The sequence below is a fragment of the Gorilla gorilla genome, chromosome 8, assembly GCF_029281585.2.
Source record: "Gorilla gorilla gorilla isolate KB3781 chromosome 8, NHGRI_mGorGor1-v2.1_pri, whole genome shotgun sequence".
Taxonomy (NCBI): Eukaryota; Metazoa; Chordata; class Mammalia; order Primates; family Hominidae; genus Gorilla; species Gorilla gorilla.
Window position 1 is genome coordinate 114,113,597 of NC_073232.2, and position 23,581 is coordinate 114,137,177.

Here is a 23,581-nt window from a genome sequence, read left to right on the forward strand (position 1 = left end):
CTTTAAGGAATGAGTCTGGGCAACAGAGATTAAGAAAAAAAAAAGCAACACTAAAGACAGTCCCACACAAATCAATTTTTAATAATTTCAACTTGCCACCAGCTCCAAATCCAGCTGCCTTGGGGGTTTATCACCAGGGAAAACACTAAATGCCCCAGGCTGAGCTATCCATCCAGTGATCAGATGACCCAGCCTGTGATCTCTTAAGAACCTACATCTACACATGGCAGCCTGTTAGTGGCTTCTCTGGAACTAGTGCATAGCTGCTCAATGTTAGAGCCAGAACTCTGGTTCCCAGGGAGGGCAAGTATCCCAAAGAGATTTGAGGTTAAATGGATGGCAGTCCAGGTGGTCCCAGACATGCTCTCACTGCTGAATTCCTGCACTTACTCCTAGAATATACCAGTGCTGTTTGCTCCCGCCATCCTGAGGGCTTTAGAAAGTGCTTTAAAAAGGGAGGATCTCGAAGCAGCAGCTATTTCAGAGGCAGCTGTTGGGAAAGCCTATAGTGGTTCCATGGAGGCTATCCAAGGGAGGAACCACAAGCCAACTCCCCAGAAGTCAGGAGATTTGCCTGTGGCCCCACCCAGAATCTGAGCGGACAGAATGGAGGCCTTATGCATGATGCTCACCTGGCCTGTTTCAGATGGAGGGCACCCTACCCCCAGAAAGTTCTCTCCCTCCCAGGCACTAGACCATGACAGGAACAGATTCCTCCCCAGAGGAAATTCTCAGGCAGGTTGGATGTAAACAACAGCAGGGTAAGGGGGTGGAACACGTGGAGGGGAGCTCAGCAGAGGCAGGAGAGGCTGCCAGAGGAGGGGGGGCTAGGGAGGTGGGGGAGCTGCTGGAAAGGGAACCAGCAAAGTAGGCACCTTGAGGGCTCCAGAAAGCCTGTCAATGTTTATTTCATACACACCCTAAAGACAGTAAACCAGATTAGAAATTAAAAGTTAAGGTTGTGACCCTATTGTGCTGATGAGTCAAATGGGCCAGAAGAAGGGGAAAGCTAACGGTACTCCTGGTGCCAAAACTAAAATTCAAAAGGCGGTGGCCGGACAGCAGAGCACTGGGCAGATTCTCATCTCCAGTTTTCCCAGAGAAGTCAATTCTGAATTCAGAAAATAGGAAAACTGGCTGGGTGTGGTGGCTCACGCCTGTAATCCCAGCACTTTGGGAGGCCAAGGCGGGTGGATCATGAACTCAGGATATTGAGACCATCCTGGGTAACATGGTGAAACCCCATCTCTACTAAAAATACAAAAAATTAGCTGAGCGTGGCACACGCTCCTGTAGTCCCAGCTACTCGGGAGGCTGAGGCAGGAGAATCGCTTGAACCCAGGAAGCGGAGGCTGCAGTAAAGCCGAGATCACGCCACTGCATTCCAGCCTGGGCGACAGAGTGAGACTCCGTCTCAGAAAAAAAAGGAAAAAGGTACCCTATTCCTATCTTACCCTAAATCTGAGCCAAAGGTCCCGATGACTGGACAAAGTGCCAGTGCAGGCAGGGGACACAGATTTCAAGCCAAGCACAGCCCCAGGCCCAAAGGAAGCAGGATGTAGCTCCAGCTATATCTGAGAGTTGATCTGTTTTCAGAAGCTGAGCAGAGCCACTGACTTTCAGGGTGCTGGCATTACCCTGAGGCTTGCCTCAACAGCTCCCGAAAATTAGTCAGTAGCTACAGCTTGTAACCTCAAGATTGGAAATGTGAGGGGCTGTTTAGGGAGCCCACTCTGGAAGTCCCCACATTCCTGGAGGCCTCTCCCCACTGTGCCCACCCATTCCTCCCCAAATAAGATTATCCCTGGCTTGACCCTCCTGCCCCTGCTGCCCGAGCTCCATTGAAGTGTGGTCTTCACCAAGAGAACTTGGTATCTGTGTTTCTCTCCAACCTCGGGGGCAGCCCCCTCTCCCCTCGCTCCCCCTCCAGCCCATGATCCTCATGGGTAAGGGCAGTCAGAGGCTGCTCAGGTAGGCGTGGCCTCAGGAGATAGTGGAGAACTCCTTGAGCAGGACTTCTTGGCTGAGTGTGTGGAAGGCCAGGTTTCTCCGGACGTTGGTGCTAATGGATCGAACCTGGGAAAGGGTAGTTGGGGAAGGTGGGAGGGCACAGCCAGAGAGAAAACAGGAGAGAGTCAGTTCTAAACGGCAGAGGACAGTGCCTGCTACACGGGGCACTAGAAGTCTCTCTCTTAGGAAATGAACCCTTAACAGCTATTATCCCTGCAGACAAATGAGCAAACAGTTCCTTGACAGCAGGGAAGAAGAGAAGAGGGGTGGACAGGAACAAACTCTGGAGGATGTAAGAAGAGCATCTGGGCTCCTGGGGAGGTAGAAGCAGGCACAGACAAGAAAGGAGGGCTGAGGCTGGCGTCTGTCTCTGCTTTGGCTATGCAGAAGGGGGACTGGGCTGCTCAGTGATCTGATGGAGAAGGAGAAACTGAGGCCAGAAGACTCATGCTCTAGCACCACCTCTCTTTAGATGTGTTTCTAGTCTCTTCATTCTCCCTTTGGATTTATTTACATTTTTGGGTTAGAAGGAGCATTTAGAGATGCAGTCCTTTTCTGGAACAGATGGCAAGAGTAGGATCCAAGGAGGCCAATTTCAATGGCCAGGGCCAGGTGACACTGCTAGTGAGTCCCAGCTTGGGAGCAGGGCCGAGGGTTCTTAACTCCTAGTCTAGCACTCCTTCTAAAGATGCCTGCCCACTCGAGAGGAAAGTCTGGGGTGTGTCCTTGCTGTGTGCCCACTGCTCACCTCACATACTCTCTACCCACAGAACCCTAACCCAGTGTTGCCTCGGTCAGCAGGGTAAAAGCCTGTAGAGAAAGGGTCAGAGGGCCCAAGTCCCTACTCTGAGAGGGTTCCAAGAGGAATCTGGCAGACTCTTCAAGGAGATTTCCCCACAGGAAATAGCTGTGTAGACTGCCTGAGAAACAAAAAGGGGAAGGAGGAGGAGAGTGTGTCTGCCCTGGGCCCCAAAGTCTCAGGAGCTTTGCTTCAATTTCTGCTATGCTATAGGAAACTTAATGAAGTCATCAGGAAGGAAGCAGAGGAAAGGGCAGCATGGCAAACAGCAGGAAACTTGAGCTCATTAGCTCCAAACTGGACCAGACCCTCTTTGCTCCCCTGTGCCAGGGGAACAAATATGAGCAGAACTGAGTAAGGCCGTGGTGAGTGTCTCAGAGCCTCGAGACACCGCTCCTGTAACCCTCTCCAGCTCCTCACAGATTGCTCTCTGTTAACCATTTGCTCCCAGAACTTCCTCCACATCAACTTAAAGACTTGCCAACCATCCCATAAAAATGCTCCACTCTGCTATCACTTTACACGAATGGTTTCTGTGTTCCAAACTAACTCACCCCAGAGCATGTCTTCCTGACCCTGTGGAAGTCCAAAATCCTGAGAAATGTCATGTCAGGATCAGAGTTGGGCTGTGTTTAGCACAAGACAAACGATCTAATACACAGTGCCTTCACCACACTTGGCATGGGGTAAGTAAAAGCTGAGCTGACACAAGTTCAGCCCCAGCAGAGGGAGGTCTAAGGACAGGGGAAGTGGGTACAGAGGCCTGCAGGTCCTGGTCTCAGTCCCCAGCCAGGATGTTTGTGTAAACCAAGCTGGTAGGGTTACAGGACTGCAGGGGGGCTGAGCTTTTCTTGAGAACAGCTCAGAGTACAGGGCAGGAAAGGGACCATCAATAGGGCTAGCTCTGTGGAGACACTGACTGGGAAGTTAAGTAGGACGCAGAGCAAATGCTCATGGCTCCAAGTGCCCAAGGGTGGGGGCTGCAGGAAGCTAAGTGATTGGAAAGCAGTGAGTGGAGACTGGAGAACTAGATTGGGAGGGGACTCAGACCAGCGGCCAGTTAGGAGTTTAGGAAGACGTGATTCCATAAGAAGGGGAAGAATTAATTACTCTTATTAGTTGCCCTGAGGACAGGTTAAGGAATAATGAGCCAGATCTGCTCCTGGGAACACACGTCAAACCCCAGGCCCAGCTGGAGCTGTGCAAGGGCTGTCTCCATGGCTGCAAAGGAGAAGTAGGCAATACTACCTCGAATAGCATCTTCTCTTACTGCCTGGTACAGTGGGGGAGAGAAGTTGCATACCCCATCCCAGCAGACCCCTCAAGTCTTGTTTTATCTGCCCTTAGCAAACCACAGTTGTTCCCTAGAGGCCCATCTGCACAGCAGAACCCAGTGGCTGGGGGCGGGCCCCTAAGACACAGGCAGAGGCGGTGGGGCACTCACCAGCTCTTTGAAGAAGGCAGCTTCCTTGTGCTGCTCTGAGTAGCGCTCATACTGGTCCAGGCCATCCTGCAGCTTCAGCGTGAGCGTGTCATAGTTGGCTCTCACCACCTCCAGCACCTGGAGGACATCAAGGGCCAGGCAGGGCTTAGGCCATGCAAATCCCACAACCCTTAGCCCCATTCTGCTGATCTACTGGGTTGGGTTTGGTCTGTGACAACACCCCCAAGAAACCTTGCTTATTACTTATCTTCCAGAAAACAGCCTGGCTACAGGGAGCGATGCCTCAGGTTTCTGGGACCACCTTCTCTCTCTCTCTCTTTTTTTTTTTTTTTTTTTTGAGACTGAGTCTTGCTCTGTCGCTCAGGCTGGAGTACAGTGACGTGATCTCAGTTCACTGCAACCTCTGCCTCCCAGGTTCAAGCGATTCTCCTGCCTCAGCCTCCCGAGTAGCTGGGACGACAGGGGCACATCACCACACCTGGCTATTTTTTATATGTTTTAGTAGAGATGGTGTTTCGCCATGTTGGCCAGGCTGGTCTCGAACTCCTGACCTCAGGTGATCCACCTGCCTTGGCCTCCCAAAGTGCTGGGATTACGGGTGTAAGCCACTGAGCCTGGCCAACTTTCTAATCTCTCTCTCTCTCTCTTTTTTTTTTTTTTCCTTTTTGAGACAGAGTCTCACTCTGTCGCCCAGGCTGGAGTGCAGTGGTGCAATCTCAGCTCACTGCAACCTCTGCCTCCTGGGTTCAAGCAATTCTCATGCCTCAACCTCCTGAGTAGCTGGGATTACAGGTGTGTGCCATCATGCCCGGCTACTTTTTGTATTTTTAGTAGAGATGTGATTTCTCCATGTTGGCCAAGCTGGTCTCTAACTCCTGAACTCAGTTGATCCACCAGACTTGACCTCCAAAAGTGCTGGGATTACAGGCATGAGCCACTGCACCCACCGCGACTTTCTAATCTCTTCTATTCCCTGCCTTTCCTGACCAGACCAGCCCGGCCACCAAGTCTGTTTACTCTGAGTATGGTAAAAGAGCATGAGAAGAGGTTACAGAACAGTGAGCATCTCAGCTCACCAATATCCCTGACACCACAAATGTGCTCTCAGCCTTATCCTGAAGCTTTCCCTGGCCAGGCTGTCACAGTTGCTGAGTAAGACTTTGCCAGTGTCTCCTTCCTTCTCCCGTTCTGGGAACCACATTTCTTCAGTCTTGGGATGTTCCTCAGCACCATCTGCTACTTGTTTTCATTGCTCAGTGCCAACTCAGTCTTCTTATCCAGTGCCTGGATTGAACTTTAGGGCATCCCAGCCTTTGGGTATAGGGTACGCTTTCAAGACTAAGCTAGAGCCTTTATTCTGTGGGGTTTTTCTCCCACAACATCTCTCTGATTTTCTATGCGGGGAGGATTCAGACTTCCACTGACTCCAGGAAACTTGACTATCTGTGGTTACAGAAAGAAGGGACTGTTCATAGCCAGGCCAGATGTGACTTCAGCTTATAAGATCATGAATCAAAGGTAAGGACAATCAGGGGAGAGGCACTACACATCAAATCAGAAGTGAGCTAGGAAGAAAGGGGAGACCAAGAAAGGGGATGATCATTCACTCTGATCATCGGAGTGAAGTTGATCTGACCTGGAGGAAAGACTATGGCATCGTGGAGAGCTCCCTGCTCAGTAGGGAGCTTGGAGGAATTAGTGAGTGACAAGGAACACACAGCTCTGACAGAAGGGGGTTGGGGGTTGGGAAGAGGAAATAAGCCAGAGTCAGGATGGAGGACAGGCTCCTGAGGGGCCCAAAGGTGCCTCTGCACTGTTCCCTGCACCAGTCCAAATTTGTGCCAGGCAGACTTCACTTGGTAGCAAACACCCTGGCTGCCAAAAATTCCTGAGGAGAGAGAAGGGCTAGAGGGCACAGGGAAGGCTTGTGTCCCTATGGGAGAGTTACCGAATTCGGTTTGGGAGGGAAGGAACAGCTAGGGCAAAGGTCTGGCCCAGCTTTCTCCCCTTCAGACACCCAGCTCTACAAGATCATTTTGCCTGGTGTGTCCCACAGACTGTAGCATAGGCTGGTTCCTCTGCTTCTCATTCCACTTGTCAGTTCTGTAGGCAGGAGGACTGGTACCCAGCAACAGCAGTCACCCACAAAGTAATCTGGTCCTCTCATGCACGTGGGCTGCACTCGTGGCTGGAATATCTGCAGCCAAGGTCTTGGCTCAGAAGTGAATGGCTCAAGCCCAGAAAAAGGCAAAATTCCTCCAAGATGGAATCAGCCCCTAGGAACCAGGCAGAATAGAGTAATACATGTTTTCCTATGCCCTGAAATCTGGGGAGCCTCAGCAATGCTTAAGACCCAGCAACTTGGGCTCAGCCTTTCCTGAGCGGTGTCAAGTGCCAAAGGACAAACATCATGCTAAAGTCAATTTCTGCGAAAGAGGTTACTGCATATGAAGAGATGGCTGAACCTTCTGACTACATCCTGAGAGCCTCAGGCCGCAGGTAAGGCTGCTTTGATCACCCAGACTCTCTCCTCTTGCCAGGGCATGGTAGAAGGTCTAAGGTCTCACTTAGAAGAGTGATTTCTTCCTATCCCAATAAAGCTGGCTTTTGCCAGCATGGTTTAGTTTAGTTTGTTACAGGGAGATGAGAGCAGAAAAGGTCCCTGAGTTACTAGCTCCTTGGAAGAAAACCAGAAGCAGCCGGACATGGTGGCTCACGCCTGTAATCCCAGCACTTTGGGAGGCCGAGGCGGGCAGATCACCTGAAGTCAGGAGTTCGAGACCAGCTTGGCCAACATGGTGAAACCCCATCTGTACTAAAAATACAAACATTAGTGGTGGTGCGCACCTATAATCCCAGCAACTTGGGAGGCTGAGGCAGGAGAATTGCTTGAACCTGGAAGGCAGAGGATGCCATGAGCTGTGATCACGCCACTGCACTACTGCCTGGATGACAGAGCAAGACCTTGTCTCAAAAAAAAAAAAAAAAAAAAGAAAAAGAAAAGAAAAAAATCTAGAAGCCTGGCTGGACTTATAGTGCCCATGATCTCAGCTCTCCTCTTGTCCAGACACTGCCCGTTGCCACCTCCCCCTTCCGTGGCCCTTTCTCTTTTTTTTTCTTTTTTTGAGACAGTCTTGCTCTTGTCACCCAGGCTGAAGTGCAATGGCGCTATCTCAGCTCACTGCAGCCTCCACCTCACAGGTTCAAGCGATCCTCCTGCCTCAGCCTCCTGAGTAGCTGGGATTACAGGCGCCTGCCACCATGCTTGGCTAATTTTTTTTTTTTTTTTTTTTTAATATTTTTAGTAGAGACGGGGGTTTCATGATATTGGCTAGGCTGGTCTCGAACTCCTGACCTCAGGTGCTCCACCCGCCTCAGTCTCTCAAAGTGCTGGGATTACAGGCGTGAGTCACAGCGCCCGGCCTTCCCTGGCCCTTTCTTGTGGGCTTACTTCCTTTCTTCCTCTTATACCTGAGGAAAGTTGCCTGTCAGTTCATCTAGTCTCTGCTGTCTCCTGCCCTTGTCACTTTTCTTTTACTCACAAAGGAAAAAGACATTCTAGGCTCAGGCCTTGGCCCCAACCCATCCAAGACTTCAGAACACTAGCAGGTACTTGCCTGGCCTGGGCCTTTGCTTTCTGTAGCTCAGACTTAAGGAACATGTCTCATTTGAGTCTCAGCACTGGCCTGGGACAGGGTGAGGGCCACACTTAGGGAGAGGGCCATCTCCCAGAGCCTCTGCCTAAAGGCCTGAGGCTTACCACAATTTGCAGCCTCAGTATCTGCTTCCTGGCAACTCTAAAGGTCCTTCTCAGGTTGAAATCCCTTTCCAATCCGTCAGGTAACAGTCTACGCCCCCGCAAGCACAAGGCTACCTTCTTTCATTGGCCATTGGGCTTGTGGGCTTCCTAGAATCATGCCAACCACCTCAGCCCAAGGTAGCCTCAAAGCCAGTAAGTCACCTACAGGTCACATGCTCTCCAAGGAATCCTCACACCACCACCTATGACCCTTAGGAGACACACTTGGGTCTTGGCAAGAGCCTGATAGAAAGTTAACTGAGCTGACCAGGCACGGTGGCTCATGCTTGTAATCCCAGCACTTTGGGAGGTCGAGGCGGATGGATCGCGAGGTTAAGAGTTCGAGACCAGCCTGGCCAAGATGGTGAAACTCCGTCTCTACTAAAAATACAAAAATTAGCTGGGTGCAGTGGTAGGTGCCTGTAATCCCAGCTACTCGGGAGGCTGAGGCAGGAGAATCACTTGAACCCAGGAGGCAGAGGTTGCAGTGAGCCGAGATCACACCACTGCACTCCAGCCTGGGCAACAGAGCGAGACTCCATCTCAAAAAAAAAGAAAGAAAATTAACTGAGCTGGGAGTCCTACTCTTGTTATGGGACTTCAGACAATTCACCTAGCCTCTGCGAGTCTCAGCCCTTTTTTCTATAAAATGGAACTTGAACTCACCTTCCTAAAATGACATGGGAATAAAAGTTTTTAAGTTCCTGAATAAAAGTTTTAAGTAACATACAATTGATGGAAACACTGTCATCCCAATGGCTACACAGCTACCTAGACAGCTCCTATGACTCAAAAGTAACTACTTTCACAGTCCAGGAAGTACCTACCTATTTCAAACTGTCCCAAAGATTCTATGTGCGTAAGTGATTCTTCACCACAAAGGAACAACTTCTGGGTTCAAGTGGAAGACAAGGAATACACAAATGGCCTCAGTTTCAAGTATCTCATGCCCTCTTCTTTGCCTTAAAACACTTTGCCTCAACTTAGGCGAGGGGAAAACAAAGTGGGCAATGTTTGGGAAGGCCTAAACATCTGCCCCTGAAGCCTCTGGAGGTAAGGGGCCTGAGAGGACAGCAAAGCCATCAAGAACATAGGATTGAGGTCAGAGACCTAAGTTTTAGTTCCCAGTCAACCACTAATTAGCAAAATAAATTTATACAAGTTTCTTAATGTCTTTGAGCCTCAGTTTTCAGTATCTATAAAATGAAGACAACACCATCTACATCTTATAAGGCTGATGTGAGGATAACATGAGATAACGATTGTACAATGCCTGGCACATAATCAATAGTCAATAATGGTTACTAATTTTATAATGAAAGTCTTTCTGGTGACAAGGAGCATTTGGAGTTCTGGCTATCTCAAGATAGTTCTAACGATATGCCAGGGGCTAGGGCCTCATACATCTTCATTCAGCCTATGGCAGATTCTGGTGAAGAGGAAACAACACTGTCTATTCTTTTTTTTTTTTTTTTTTTTTTTTTTTGAGATGGAGTCTCACTCTGTCACCCAGGCTGGACTGGAATGGCGCGATCTCGGCTCACTGCAACCTCCACCTCCCAGGTTCAAGCAACTATCCCGCCTCAGCATCCTGAGTAGCTGGGATTATAGGTGCACACCACCATGCCGGCTAATTTTTTTTTGTTATTTTTAGTAGAGATGGGGTTTCACCATGTTGGCCAGGCTGGTCTCAAACTCCTGACCTCATGATCCGCCCGCCTCAGCCTTCCAAAGTGCTGGGATAACAGGCGTGAGCCACTGCACCAGGTTAACGTTGCCTATGCAATGTGAAAACAAGCTTCCCACAATGACCTCACCGCTCTCAGTGTAACTAGCAAGGCATCAGCCAGAACTCAGAGAATGGCCAGTATAACTTTGGTAGTGCAAAGTGACACAGGTTATACTAAAGAAAAACTAAGCAAAGAGGCCTGGCTTTGCATGATGCAGGTTGTGAGGCTGTTGGCCACATCAGGATCAGGATGTCTTCAAGACAGGAAGTAGATGAGATCCCAGTGCACAAGGTTAGTTCAAAATTGCTGACAAGGTTTCAGACACATACACACCCTAGCACGCATAATATGCATTCCTCACAGACTATTCAGTACCCTGTGCTCCATTTATTTCAGCAAGGCCTTTGAAACACAAAATAAATTCTACCCTGAAGGTAGCAGCGGCAAAACAAGAATCACCAACATGGAAAAGTTCCTGGCAATGGCTATTCAGTCTCAATGCCAGAGGGCTTTGCCTTGTGCCTGAAAAATTACTCCGTTTCGAATCTCTGTTGACCTGAATTCCCAGCAGAATAACAGTGAAAGGACACCTAAATAATAGGATGTGACCTGACAGCAAACTTGTGTTCATTACTTTCTTCTCAATTTAAGCTGACATCTACAGTTTAACCTGTTTGGGGAAAACATGTGAGGCTGCCACCAGCCCTCTCCCAACCAGGGCAACATGTATGGTCTTTCCTAGGGGCCAGGCTGCCAGATGAGGCTGAGACCACAAGATACTAACAGAGAAGCTTACAGAGACTTCTTACAGAACAGGAAGTAAACCAGGAACCTAACAGGATGGTAGTGGGGAATAAAGAGGCTATGAAATCAGAAACCTAGGTTCAAATTTTGAACCATCATTTACTAGTTACATGACTTTGACCTGGGTTTCAGTTTCCTTAATAGTGAAATAGTCCTAATACTATCTTCTCATAACATTATGAAGATTAGAGATAGTATACAAAATAAATATAAAAAAAAGATAGGGCCTAGCAAATAGGAGGTGCCAAATGGATGAAGCCTATTGAGATGAAAACAAATAGAAAAAACGGAAATAGAAAATGGAAGTATCTGATGTGAGGGAGGGGAAAAAAGAAAAAGTGTCTGATGTATTCAAATAAAATGAATCAGCTGGTTACATGGCAGCCAGGAGGGCCTGGAGTTATTCCTTGCATCTGAGGACAGTGATATGGAAAATCATACCTTTTTTTTTTTTTTTTTTTGAGATGGAGTTTCGCTCTTATTGCCCAGCCTGGAGTGCAGTGGCGTGATCTCAGCTCACTGCAACCTCCACCTCCTGGGTTCAAGTGATTCTCCTGCCTCAGCCTCCCAAGTAGCTGGGATTACAGGTGCCTGCCACCACTCCTGGCTAATTTTTGTATTTTTAGTGGAGATAGGGTTTTACCATGTTGGCCACGCTGGTCTTGAACTCCTGACCTCAGGTGATCCGCCTGCCTCGGCCTCCCAAAATGCTGGGATACAGGCGTGAGCCACCACGCCCAGCTATCATACCTCTTTTTGGCCAAGGGCTACTACATGGACAAAACCACAGAAATAATAGTTCTGGACCAGGTACAGTGGCTCACACCTATAATCTCAGCACTTTGAGAGGCCGAGGTGGGAGGATCGTTTGAGGTCAGGAGTTCAAGACCAGCCTGGATGATGGAGTGAGACCCCATCTCTATGTTTTATTTATTTTTTTGAGACAAGATCTCACTCTGTCACCCAGGGTGGGGTACAGTGGCATAATCACAGCTCACTGCACCCTTGACCTTCTGGTCTCAAGTGATTCTTCCACCTCAGCCTCCCAAAGTGCTGGAATCACAAGTGTGAAAAAAAATATATATATATATAATATATATATTTATATAAAATACATTATATAAAATATATTTATGTATTAAATATATTATATATATATATATAAAGAAAAAAATAATAGTTCTGGGAGGAGCCTTTGAAATCACTTAGCTAGTTCATGGCCCTTATTTCACAGAGGAAGAAATAAATGTCCAGAAAGATTGTAAATTGCCCAAAGTCATAAAACTGGGATATATACCAGAATTTTCTCTCAATCCAGTGCTCTTCCTAGTGCTCAACCCAGTGCAGGCTGTGCTCAACCCAGTGCAGGCTGGTCTAACCTGAGGCACATTCTTGGGTTTACAGGCTAAACTTGGCCTTCAGAGACCAAAGATTCAAGGAATTCAAACTTGCTTCTCCTAAGAAGTTTGGAAGTATGATTTGTGGAGAGCTAAGAAAGTAACCTGGTGAAGCCTTGATTTGCTGTTTGAGCTTTAATGACTACCCAGCTCCTTAGGGCTCCAGGGTTTGACAATTTTCAATACTAGCAGTTGAACACCCTGCTCAACCCTGTTGATAGTTGGTGTAAACCAACAAAATTTTACAGATCACTCCAAACTCATTGTCAGCAATATCTGATTTTGGCTGCTATTTTGATTACTCAATACTCATTTTAGATGGAAGCTTGATATTCAAAGGTCTTTGATCTTTAATTGGGCTTTTTAGGCCTCTGCCATCCTGTGGTCTTCAGGCTCGGGGTGGGGTGCTGAAAGATTCAATAAATCCCTTCTACAATGAATGCTCCTATCTCAAGGCTAATCTTCCATTTTCCCAAAGAGACTGTCATCATTCTGTTCCACTTCCATGCAGTTCTGCTTTAACCCTGTCCAACTCCTAATCATAAAAAAAAAAATCTCTGGATGACTTGAAACAGATAAAGGAGTTAAAATGGAATCAGAAGGAAAAAAAGATAAAAAGGCTTTTTATAGGATTTTCATAATAATTTCCATCTATCTGTCCCACTGGATTCTTGATCACTGTTCTACTTTAGCTGTTTACTCACTAGAGAATATGATTTTTTGAACCCATTTCTTCCACAAAGCAGGAAAGGACAGCCTGAGTCATCAAACTCTGAAAACACAAACAAGAGCATCACCAGGCTAAGTCCAGACACTGCCCTTGCTTCTCCTTCCCATAATGTGGAGGGGGCTGGGCAGGCACTACTTATTCTGCAAGCTGATAATGGAGAAATAATGAGTTTGTTCCACGGCAAGTTGGGTAATGGAGTTTATTCCTCATGATGTTTCAGGATTTGGGACACATCTATCCTGGTGCCCACAGAATCAAGAAGCAAGAAGTCTGGACCACAAAGTAGGTATACAGAAAAAAAAAAGGACTGAATAATCAGGTTTGCTCCCCACACCACCTTTCTAAGCTGTTCACTGTTCTGACCTTTCTGACCTCCTGGTCCTAGCATAATTGTCTTATCCCTAAAAGAAATAGTGCTGGGCCGGGTGCAGTGGCTCATATCTGTAATGCAAGCACTTTAGAAGGCCGAGGTGGGCGGATCACTTGAGGTCAGGAGTTCAAAACCAGTCTGGCCAACATGGTGAAACGCCATCTCTACTAAAAATACAAAAATTTGCTGGGAGTGGTGGCATGTGCCTGTAATCCCAGCTACTCGGGAAGCTGAGGCAGGGGAATCGCTTGAACCCATGAGGTTCAGTGAGGTTGCAGTGAGCCAAGATCATGCCTGGCGACAGTGAGACTCCACTTCAAAAAAAAATAGTGCTGAGCATACCTTAGGCCTTCAACAATGGTCACTGGCAAATGGACTGCTAGAGGGGAGAGGAAGGTCCAAGCAGCTTCAGGCAGTTTTTAATGGTAAATACACAATGAAATCTCCCTCTCATCATCCTGGAGAAACAATATCACAATTCAAATATACCATTTGTCAGCCAGAAAGGCTGAAGTCATCTTCTTTCTAATACCGAGCAAATTTCCTCAAACTCAAAGGAAGACTACTTTACCTACAAAAATGAGAATGACCTACTCAGGGCATTGCCTAATCCTCCTCTCTGGATTTGTTATTGGGTCTAAAATGCTCTATAAACTTGGGCAAGAGACTGAAAGAGAAATGGAAGGTCTTATCTTTTATTTCCTCTGAAAGGACTAAATTTAGCCTCCCACTCTTCCTCTATTTTTCTAAAACCAGGCCTTTCCCAGAACTGGTTATGTGTCTCCTAATGAGGAATAGCCCTCTTTTCTCCCAGAAGCAATAAAGGTCTGTCCCTAACCTTGCAATTTCAGCAGCCTAGGCAGAGCCTCTTGATGGCATTGTAACAATTATGTTAAGTGGTAGTCAGATGCTGGACAGCTTAGAAGAGGGATTCTGATAAGGGAGAAGCAAAAGCTAATTCTTCTTTCCCTAAAACCCATATTCTTCCAAATTCAAGATTAGTTAAAGCTAAACAAGAAGCACAGCACTGCAAAGATGTTCTCTAAGTAAAGATCTTGGCAGGTCACTGTTGGGTCTAGTTGCACCTGGGTGCTGAAAAGTTCCAATTAGTAGCTAGTGATAGTCAAGATGGCATAGTGGTTAAGAGCATGGCTCTAGAGTTAGCCTGCCTGGACTCATATCCTATCTTCACCAGTTAGCAGCAGGGTGGAGCTGGGTAAGCCTGTTTGTTCATCTTTAAAGTGGAAATACTAATAACTTCATCATATATAGCTGGTTCTGAGGACTAAATAAGACAATGTATTGAAAGCTTTCTATGCTTGGCACACAGAAAGCACTTAAGAAGTATAGCTGTTACTACTATTTTCTTTTGCCTTGATATGACCCTATGAATAACTATTTTTTAGGGCCTGAAATTGGGAGAAGTGACCTATTTCCACAGCTTCCCTTTCAACCCCATCCATAAATAAAAAAATTCCTCTCATCTGTCCCCACCCTTTCTGGAAGACATTTGCATTCTACAGGTTTCCCAATGAGGGATTTCCTGTGGAGGAAAGAATATACAGCTTTAGGGTTCGTGCATTAGCAGGTGGACGCAGGCAGAGTGGCAGGCCCTCTCCTAGAGAAACAACATGCCATTACGACTGATTTCCTCACTGAAATCTCTCATAGCTAGATGCTTAGCACTCTGAAGGAGGCTCAGTGTGACATTATGGATTTTCATAATGTCTAACAGAGTCCTAAGAAACAACAAACAGTCAACATGTTTGCAGACTAATTTAGTAACACAGGCCCAACCAAAAAAGAAAGTAATCTCTCATCAAGGTCACGTGGTAAGATTAGAGTTAGACCCTGATGTACCTTCTGCACTGTTCTCAGCATTCTTTGACAGGCTTCAAAAGCCCTCAGAGCCAAGTCTTGCCTTTATGGAGCTAACATGCCAACTGAGGAATCAAGATAAACCACCATCAACAGGCACACCCACAGATGTAAGGACACAGAAGGTTGAGCCAGTAACACTAAGTATGGTTTGGAGTCAGCTGCTTAACTGACCAGTGAATGGGCAGCTAGATTGAGATAGTGTCACACCTTCTAAGACTGGGAAAATAAGGAACCCAAGGTTTTTTCTCTTTTGTTTACCACCTCTTCCTCTTTACATTACTGTAGTAGCTAATTGTGAGTGCAAAATTCTACACAAGTATAGCAGGGCCCCTGAGACTGCAGCTGCAGGAAGGACCAACCATTAGCTTGGACATATCTGTGACTGACACTGACAGCCTAGACTCCATCAGGGCAATCACCTGAAAGGCAGATTCTTCAAGGCTCAGCCCTGACACTGAAATAAATAAATCCTGTACAAAAGATGAGCAAAAGATGAAACGAATGGGAGAGGATGTCACTCTACTCTCAAAATATACAAGCTATAGCTATGGTTTCTCAGAAATTATGTTTGATCCATTCTGAAATGAGTTTCTGAGGTGTGTTCAATGTAGCGATGGATTCCAACTGCATAAATTCAGCTCAGCTGTGCAGCTTATTAGATAACTGTCCAAAACAATCTAAGCAGACAAACATGGTGATCTTTGAGCAGCCAGGTTCAAAGAGTTGCTGAGCCATTTTTAGCACTTGTTTGCATATAGCAACCAAAAGAGTTGTATCTCAGACAACAAGGAAAACAATTAGATTCATGAGCTCCAATGCTAACTAGTACCCAGAGGAGACTGTTAAATTCCTTTAAATGCTATCGGCTTACCCCTCTGGTCCATGGGCAGATGGAGGGTCTCAAAGAGACACAGTGACCAAGCAGACAGTTAAAAGGATAAAATATTAGAGACCCAAAAGCTTCAGGTTCAAACTCTCCTTACTGTTGAGAGACATGAAGGTTGAGCCTTTGTAAATGATCAATGTTAGTTAAGGCTAGCACTTGGACCCAACAATAGATGGAAAAAAAACAGGAAAAGGGAATATCAGAAACGTTTTAGTAAATTATCTTAAAAAGGACATAAAAATGCTCACTATATATACCATTTCCAACATCCATTTGAGACTTCCCTCTGTAGTAACTGAGAAAAGAGGAGGGAAGAAAGAGAATGAAGTAGGTGGAGATGATATATATAGATATAGATATAGATATAGATATATAGATATAGATGAATAGTTAATGTAAGGGAAGGTTCTCTGAAAAATATGTGAAATTCAAAAAATTCAGTTGGGCAATTCAGGGTATGCAGTATTTTAAAGTAGTTCAGAACTTCCACTTGATAGAGTGAGAACTGGGAAACGATTCTTGTCAGATACTGGATATCAGGCAGTGCAGGACAGGAATCCTAAGAGAAGGAAAACAAAGAGAACTTGAAGGTCCTGCCAAGCTAAGGAGACATATAGGTGTTTGGGGAGGCAGACTATCAAAGAGAAGGGAGACAGGCCGAGAAGGAGCTTCAGAAATTTTCAAAGTGTTCCTACTGAATTTGTTCCTAAATATTAATAATATGGATTGCATATGTTGGGTCTGACTCAACTAGGTCAGACAAAAATTAACTGAGAATTTGTAAGCTGAACAATTCTCAGAGTTCACAGAGGGCTGGGAGATGTTTGAATTTTGACTAACCAGAATGAAGAGTACTTGTTGAATACCTAGGGCATTCAAACAAGATGTCACAATAGTTACACCTGAGCAGTGGCACTAAACTAGCCCTAGAGTAAAGGCTACTTTAAACTTACCCAAATGAAGATTTCAAAAATGTGTCAGAAGGATTGTACTACTCCATAAATATTTTATCTGCCTTCCTGAATAAAGTCCAATATAATTTAAAGAAAGACAACAAAATCTAGCACTTAACTTCAATAAAAATAGCCAGACATATCAAGAAGCAGAAAAATGTGACCTATAACCAAGAGAAACAGCAGTCAATAGAAATAGACCCAGAAATGAGGGAGATGATGAAGTTAGCAACAAGGACATTTAAAGAGCTATTATTTTAAAGACCCATTAACATAATAAAGAGAAAAATGGTAGATATAAGGCACATTGTAATGAAACTAGTGTTAAAGGAAGAATAGTAAAATCAGCTAGAGAAAAAAAGACATATTATGTATAGAGGAACAAAGATAAGAGTTCACATTGCTTGCCAGAAAATATGTAAGCCAGAAGACAATGTAATAATAATATTTGTGCTGACAGGAAAAAAAATAGTTAACTTAGAATCCTACGTCCAGCAAAAACATCATTCAGAAATGAGCGTAAAATAAAGACATTTTCAAACAATCTGAGAGAATGTTCAAAAGTCCTGTACTACAAGAGATATTAAAAGAAGTTCTTGACTGGGCGCAGTGGTTCACACCTCTAATCCCAGCACTCTGGGAGGCTGAGGCGGACAGATCACGAGGGCAGGAGTTTGAGACCAGCCTGGCCAACAGGGTGAAACTCTGTCTCTACTCAAATACAAAAATTAGCCGGGCATAGTGGCACATGCCTGTAATCCTAGCTACTTGGGAGGCTGAAGCAGAAGAATTGCTTAAAGCCGGGAGGCAGAGGTTGCAGTGAGCCAAGATTGCACTACTGCACTCCAGGCTGGGCAACAGAGCGAGACTCCGTCTCAAAAAAAAAAAAAAGGCTGGGCGCAGTGACTCACACCTGTAATCCCAGCACTTTGGGAGGCCAAGGCGGGTGGATCACGAGGTCAGGAGATCGAGACCATCCTGGCTAACACAGCGAAACGCCATCCCTACTAAAAATACCAAAAAAAAACAAAAAAAAAAAATTAGCCAGGCGTGGTGGTGGGCGCCTGTAGTCCCAGCACTCAGGAGGCTGAGGCAGGAGAATGGTGTGAACCTGGGAGGCGGAGCTTGCAGTGAGCCGAGATTGTGCCACTGCACTCCAGCCTGGGCGACACAGCGAGATTCCCTCTCAAAAAAAAAAAAAAGACGTTCTTTGGCAGAAGGAAACTTATATCACCTGTATCTATAAATAATAATAAAGAGCACTAGAAATAGTAAATACATGGGTAAACAGAAATTATTTTTACACAAATTTAAAATGTATGACAACAATAGTACCAATGAAAGAACAGGGCAAATGGAAACATACTATTACAAGGTTTTCACATGTAACGTGAAATAATACATTATTATTTTGAAGGTGCACTATGGCTGGGTGCAGTGGCTCACACCTGCAATCCCAGCACTTTGGGAGGCAGAGACAGGCAGATCACTTGAGGTCAGAAGTTCGAGACCAGCCTGGCCAACATGGTGAAACCCTGTCTCTAGTAAAAATACAAAAATTAGCTGGCCGTAGTGGCGCATGCCTGTAATCCCAGCTACTGGGGAGACTGAGGCAGGAGAATTGCTTGATCCCAAGAGGGGGAGGTTGTAGTGAGCCAAGATCGCACCACTGTACTCCAGACCTGGCAACAGAGTGACACTCCATCTAAAAAAATTAATAACATGAAGGTACACTGTGATAAGTTAAAGATGTATATTGTAAGCCTTATAGCAACCACTAAAAAAAGAAAACGAAAACGGATAGCTAAAATGTCAATAGCAGATATAAAATGAAATCATAAAAAAAAAAACCCTCAGTAAAATAAAAAGAGGGCAGAAAAAGAAAAAGAACAATGAGTGGATGGGAAAAATGGGGGGAAGCAAGATGGTAGTTTTTAACTCAGTTATATTCATAAATAAGTTCAATGTAATACTCCAATTAAAAGGCAGGGACTTTCAGATTGGACATAAAATCAAGAGCCAATTATACAAGTTGCCCAAAATAAATCCACTTAAGCCAGGCGCGGTGGCTCATGCCTGTAATCCCAGCACTTTGGGAGGCAGAGGCAGGTGGATCACCTGAGGTCGGGAGTTCGAGACCAGCCTGACCAAGATGGAGAAACCCCGTCTCTACTAAAATTACAAAATTAGCCTGGCATGGTGGCGCATGCCTGTAATCCCAGCTACTCGGGAGGCTGAGGCAGGAGAATAGCTTGAATCCAGGAGGCGGAGGTTGCGGTGAGCCAAGATCACGCCACTGCACTCCAGCCTGGGCAACAAGAATCTACCTAAAATATAAAGACACAGATTGAAAGTAAAATGATAGAAGAAAGTTGAATTGCTATATTAATATCTGACAAAGGAAACTTAAAAACAAGAAATAGTATCAGGAATATAGAGCAAAATTTTGTAATGATAAAGAAGTCTATTCATTATGAAGACGTAACAAACCCATACATACATGCATCTAATAACAGTTTCAAAACTTTGAATGAAACAAAATTGATAGGCTAAAGAAGAAACAGAAAAACATATAGTTACAAGTTGAAGGTTTCCATACTACTTTCAGTAACTAATAGAACAAATAGGTAACCCTAAACAATATGGGTTTGAACTGTGTGGGTCCACTTATATGCAAATTAAAAAATATACATATATATTAGAAAGGTTTTTGAAGAGCTGGAACAATTTGAACAATCTCACAAATTGTGTAGCTTAGAAATTTTGAAAAAATTGGTTGTGCATGGTAGCTCATGCCTGTAAATCCCAGCACTTTGGAAGGCCGAGGTGAGAGGATCGCTTGAGCCCAGGTGTTCAAGACCAGCCTGGGCAACATAGTGAGACTCCATCTCTTAAAAAATAAAATACAATTAAGGCCAGGCACAGCGGCTCACACCTGTAATTCCAGCACTTTGGGCCGCCAAAGAGGTTGGATCACAAGGTCAAGAGTTCGAGACTGGCCTGGCCAATATGGTGAACCCTGTCTCTACTAAAAATACAAAAATTAGCTGGGTGTGGTGGCACATGCCTGTAGTCCCAGCTGCCGGGGAGGCTGAGGCAGGAGAATCACTTGAACCCAGGAGGCAGAGGCTGCAGTGAGACAAGATAGTGCCACTACACTCCAGCCTGGGCAACAGAGCAAGACTCTGTCTCAAACACACACACACACACACAAAAACCAGACAATTCTCAAAAGAAGACACATGAAAAAATGCTCATCATCAGTGGCCATCAGAGAAATGCAAATCAAAACCACAATGAGATACCATCTCACACCAGTTAGAATGGCGATCATTAAAAAGTCAGGAAACAGGTGCTGGAGAGGATGTGGAGAAATAGGAACACTTTTACACTGTTGGTGGAACTGTAAACTAGTTCAACCATTGTGGAAGACAGTGTGGTGATTCCCTAAGGATCTAGAACTAGAAATACCATTTGACCCAGCCATTCCATTACTGGGTATATACCCAAAGGATTATAAATCATGCTACTATAAAGACACATGCACACGTATGTTTATTGCGGCATTATTCACAATAGCAAAGATTTGGAAGCAACCCAAATATCCATCAATGATAGACTGGATTAAGAAAATGTGGCACATATACACTATGGAATCCTATGCAGCCATAAAAAAGGATGAGTTCATGTCCTTCGTAGGGACATGGATGAAGCTGGAAACCATAATTCTGAGCAAACTGTCTCAAGGACAGAAAACCAAACACTGCATGTTCTCACTCATAGGTAGGAATTGAACAATGAGAACACTTGGACACAGGTTGGGGAACATCACACACTGGGGCCTGTTGTAGGCTGGGGAGAGGGGGAAGGGATAGCATTAGGAGAAATACCTAATGTAAATGACGAGTTAATGGGTGCAGCACACCACATGGCACATGTATACATATGTAACAAACCTGCACATTGTGCACATGTACCCTAGAACTTAAATTTAAAAAAAATCAGGATTTTACAAACTCTCAATTAAAAGCCCTGACGCAGCTCAAAAAAAAAATTTTTTTTTTTAATTATATTAAAGCTTTGGGAGGCCGAGGCGGGCAGATCACGAGGTCAGAAGATCGAGACCATCATGGCTAACATGGTGAAACCCCGTCTCTACTAAAAATACAAAAAATTAGCCAGGCATGGTGGTGGGCGCCTGTAATCCCAGCTACTCGAGAGACTGAGGCAGGAGAATGGCATGAACCCGGGAGGCGGAGCTTGCAGTGAGCTGAGATTGCGCCACTGCATTCCAGCCTGGGCAACAGTGTGAGACTACGTCTCAAAAAAAAAAAACAAAAACAAACAAACAAACAAAAAAAGTAAGAAAACATTAAATATGTAATGAACACGTAAGATATACATAGAGAGTATTTTATCATTTACTACCATAAAATATACACAAGTCTATTATAAAAAGTTAAAATTTACAAAACTCATGCACACAAACACCACACATGGCACCATTTGCAGCGAGAGAAATGTAAGCAAACGTAAAGAGGCAGTATTAAATTATAACTGTATAAAATTAACTGTAGTACCTACTGTACTACCGTAATTTTTTTTTCTTTTTTGAGACAGAGTCTCACTCTGTTGCCCAGGGTAGAGTGTAGTGGCATGATCTTGGCTCACTGCAGCCTCTGCATCCCAGATTCAAGCGATTCTCGTGCCTCAGCCTCCCAAGTAGCTGGGATTACAGGCATGAACCACCACTCCAGGCTAATTTTCATATTTTTTGTAGAGATGGGGTTTCCCCATGTTGGCCAGGCTGGTCTTGAACTCCTGACCTCAGATGATCCGCCCACCTCGGCCTTCCAAAGTGCTGGGATTACAGGCGTGAGCCACTGCACCTGGCCTACTGTAATATTTTCATAGCCATCTCCTGTTGCTAGTGTGGTGAGCTCAAGTGTGACTATCCACTTAAAATGCCCTGTGACGCTAATCAACTCCACATGAGTAGTTCCTCTCTCCAATAAATTGTGTATTGCAGTAAAAAGCGATCTCTTGGCTGGGTGCGGTGGCTCACGCCTGTAATCCCAGCACTTTGGGAGACCGAGGCAGGTGGATCACCTGAGGTCAGGAGTTCAAGACCAGCCTGGCCAACATGGCGAAACCCCATCTCTACTAAAAATACAAAAATTAGCCGGGTGTGGTGGCACTTGCCTGTAATCTCAGCTACTTGGGAGGCTGAGGCAGAAGAATCACTTGAACCCAGGAGATGGAGGTTGCAGTGAGCTGGGATTGCACCATTGCACTCCAGCCTGGGCAAGAAGAATGAAACTCCATCTCAGAAGAAAAAAAAAAAAAGCTATCTTTCGCAGTTCTCATATATTTTTCATGGTGTTTAGTGCAATAGTGTAAAACCTGAACAACTCCATGGAACCCAAAGTGCCATGAGAGAGACTGAAAGTGCTCGCAAGAAGCAGAGAAGAGTCAGAGCATTACAAGAAGAGGCTGAATTGCTTGATATGTACCACAGACTAAGGTCTGCAGCTGCAGTCACTTGCCATTTCAAGAAAAATGAATCCAGTGTAAGGACAAGTGTAAAAAAAAAAAAAAAAAAGAAAAGAAAAGGAAAAGAAATTTATGAAGCCATTCCTGCAGCTACGCCAGCAGGCATGAAAATCTTGCATTTTTTGCAAAATACCTTTTTATCTTGTATTGAAGATGCAGCTTTTATGTGGATGGAGGATTGCTGTAAGAAAGGCATACCTATAGACTCTAATGTGATTAGAGAAAAAGTGAAGTCATTATATGACAACTTAAAGCAAACAGGAAGGTGAAGAATTTAAAGCTGGGGAACTTAATATCAGCAAAGGATGGTTTGATAATTTTGAAACAAATTTGGCTTTAAAAATGTCAAGATAACAGGAGAAGCAGCCTCTGCCAACCAAGAGGCAACAGATGAATTTCTAGACACTATTAAGAAAATTACTGAGATACCAAGACCCTGTCTGTCTGTAAAAACAAACAAACAAACAAACAAAAAGAATGAACAAAGAAAATCACTGTAGACAAAAGTACCCTATTCTGAAAAAAAATTTCTGCAAGACATTTATTAGTAAGGAAGGAAAGTGACCGACAAGATTTAAGGCAGGAACAGTAACCCTGCTTTGTGCAATTGCAATTGGGTTTATGATGAGGAGTGCCCTTATCTATAAACCTTTAAGCCCTGAGTCTTGAAGGGAAAAGAAAAACACCTAGTTTTTATCTTGCTAATCTTCTGCTAGTCTTCTTGTTATATGACAAGAAGGCCTGGACAACAAAAACCCTTTTACTGGATTGGTTCCATTGATTCTGTCTCTGAAATCGCAAAGCACCCTGCCAGTAAGGAACTGCCTTTTAAAGTTCTTTTGATACTGTACAATGCCATTGGCTACCCATGACCCCACGAATTCAGCACCAACCATGGGTGCCCCAAAGATGTCTCTAATTCAGCCTCTAAATCAGAGAGTCATAAAGACCTTTAAGGCTCATTACATATGGTACTCTATGCAAAGGATTGTCAATGCTGTGGGAGAAAACCCAATTGGAGAGAATATCATGAAAATCTGGAAGGATTACAACACTGAAGATGCCATCACTGTTACAGAAAAAGCCATGGGCGAGGTGCAGTGGCTCACACCTGTAATCCCTGCACTTTGGGAGGTCAAGGTGGGAGGACTGCTGGCATCCGGGAGTTCAAGACCAGCCTGGCCAACATAGTGAGACCCCACCTCTACAAAAAATAAAAAATTAG

At 45.0% G+C, this 23,581-nt stretch overlaps 1 protein-coding gene across 8 annotated transcripts in view; it reads right to left on the bottom strand.

Moving 5' to 3' along the window:
- Positions 1 to 55: 55 nt before the first annotated feature.
- The window catches only part of ARMH3 (armadillo like helical domain containing 3), a 211,171-nt gene continuing 187,645 nt past the window's right edge, over positions 56 to 23,581 (bottom strand). For 7 of the 8 annotated variants that reach the window (XM_019035495.3, XM_004049989.5, XM_055352788.2 and 4 more), the window contains 2 exons: positions 4,254 to 4,370; positions 56 to 2,076 (listed from right to left, as the gene is read on the bottom strand). In XM_019035495.3, coding sequence (XP_018891040.2) covers positions 1,984 to 2,076; positions 4,254 to 4,370 — 210 coding nt within the window. In that variant the 3' untranslated portion in view covers positions 56 to 1,983. Of the gene's footprint in view, positions 2,077 to 4,253; positions 4,371 to 23,581 lie in introns of those variants that run through there. The other variant, XM_055352789.2, reaches the window with a different exon arrangement.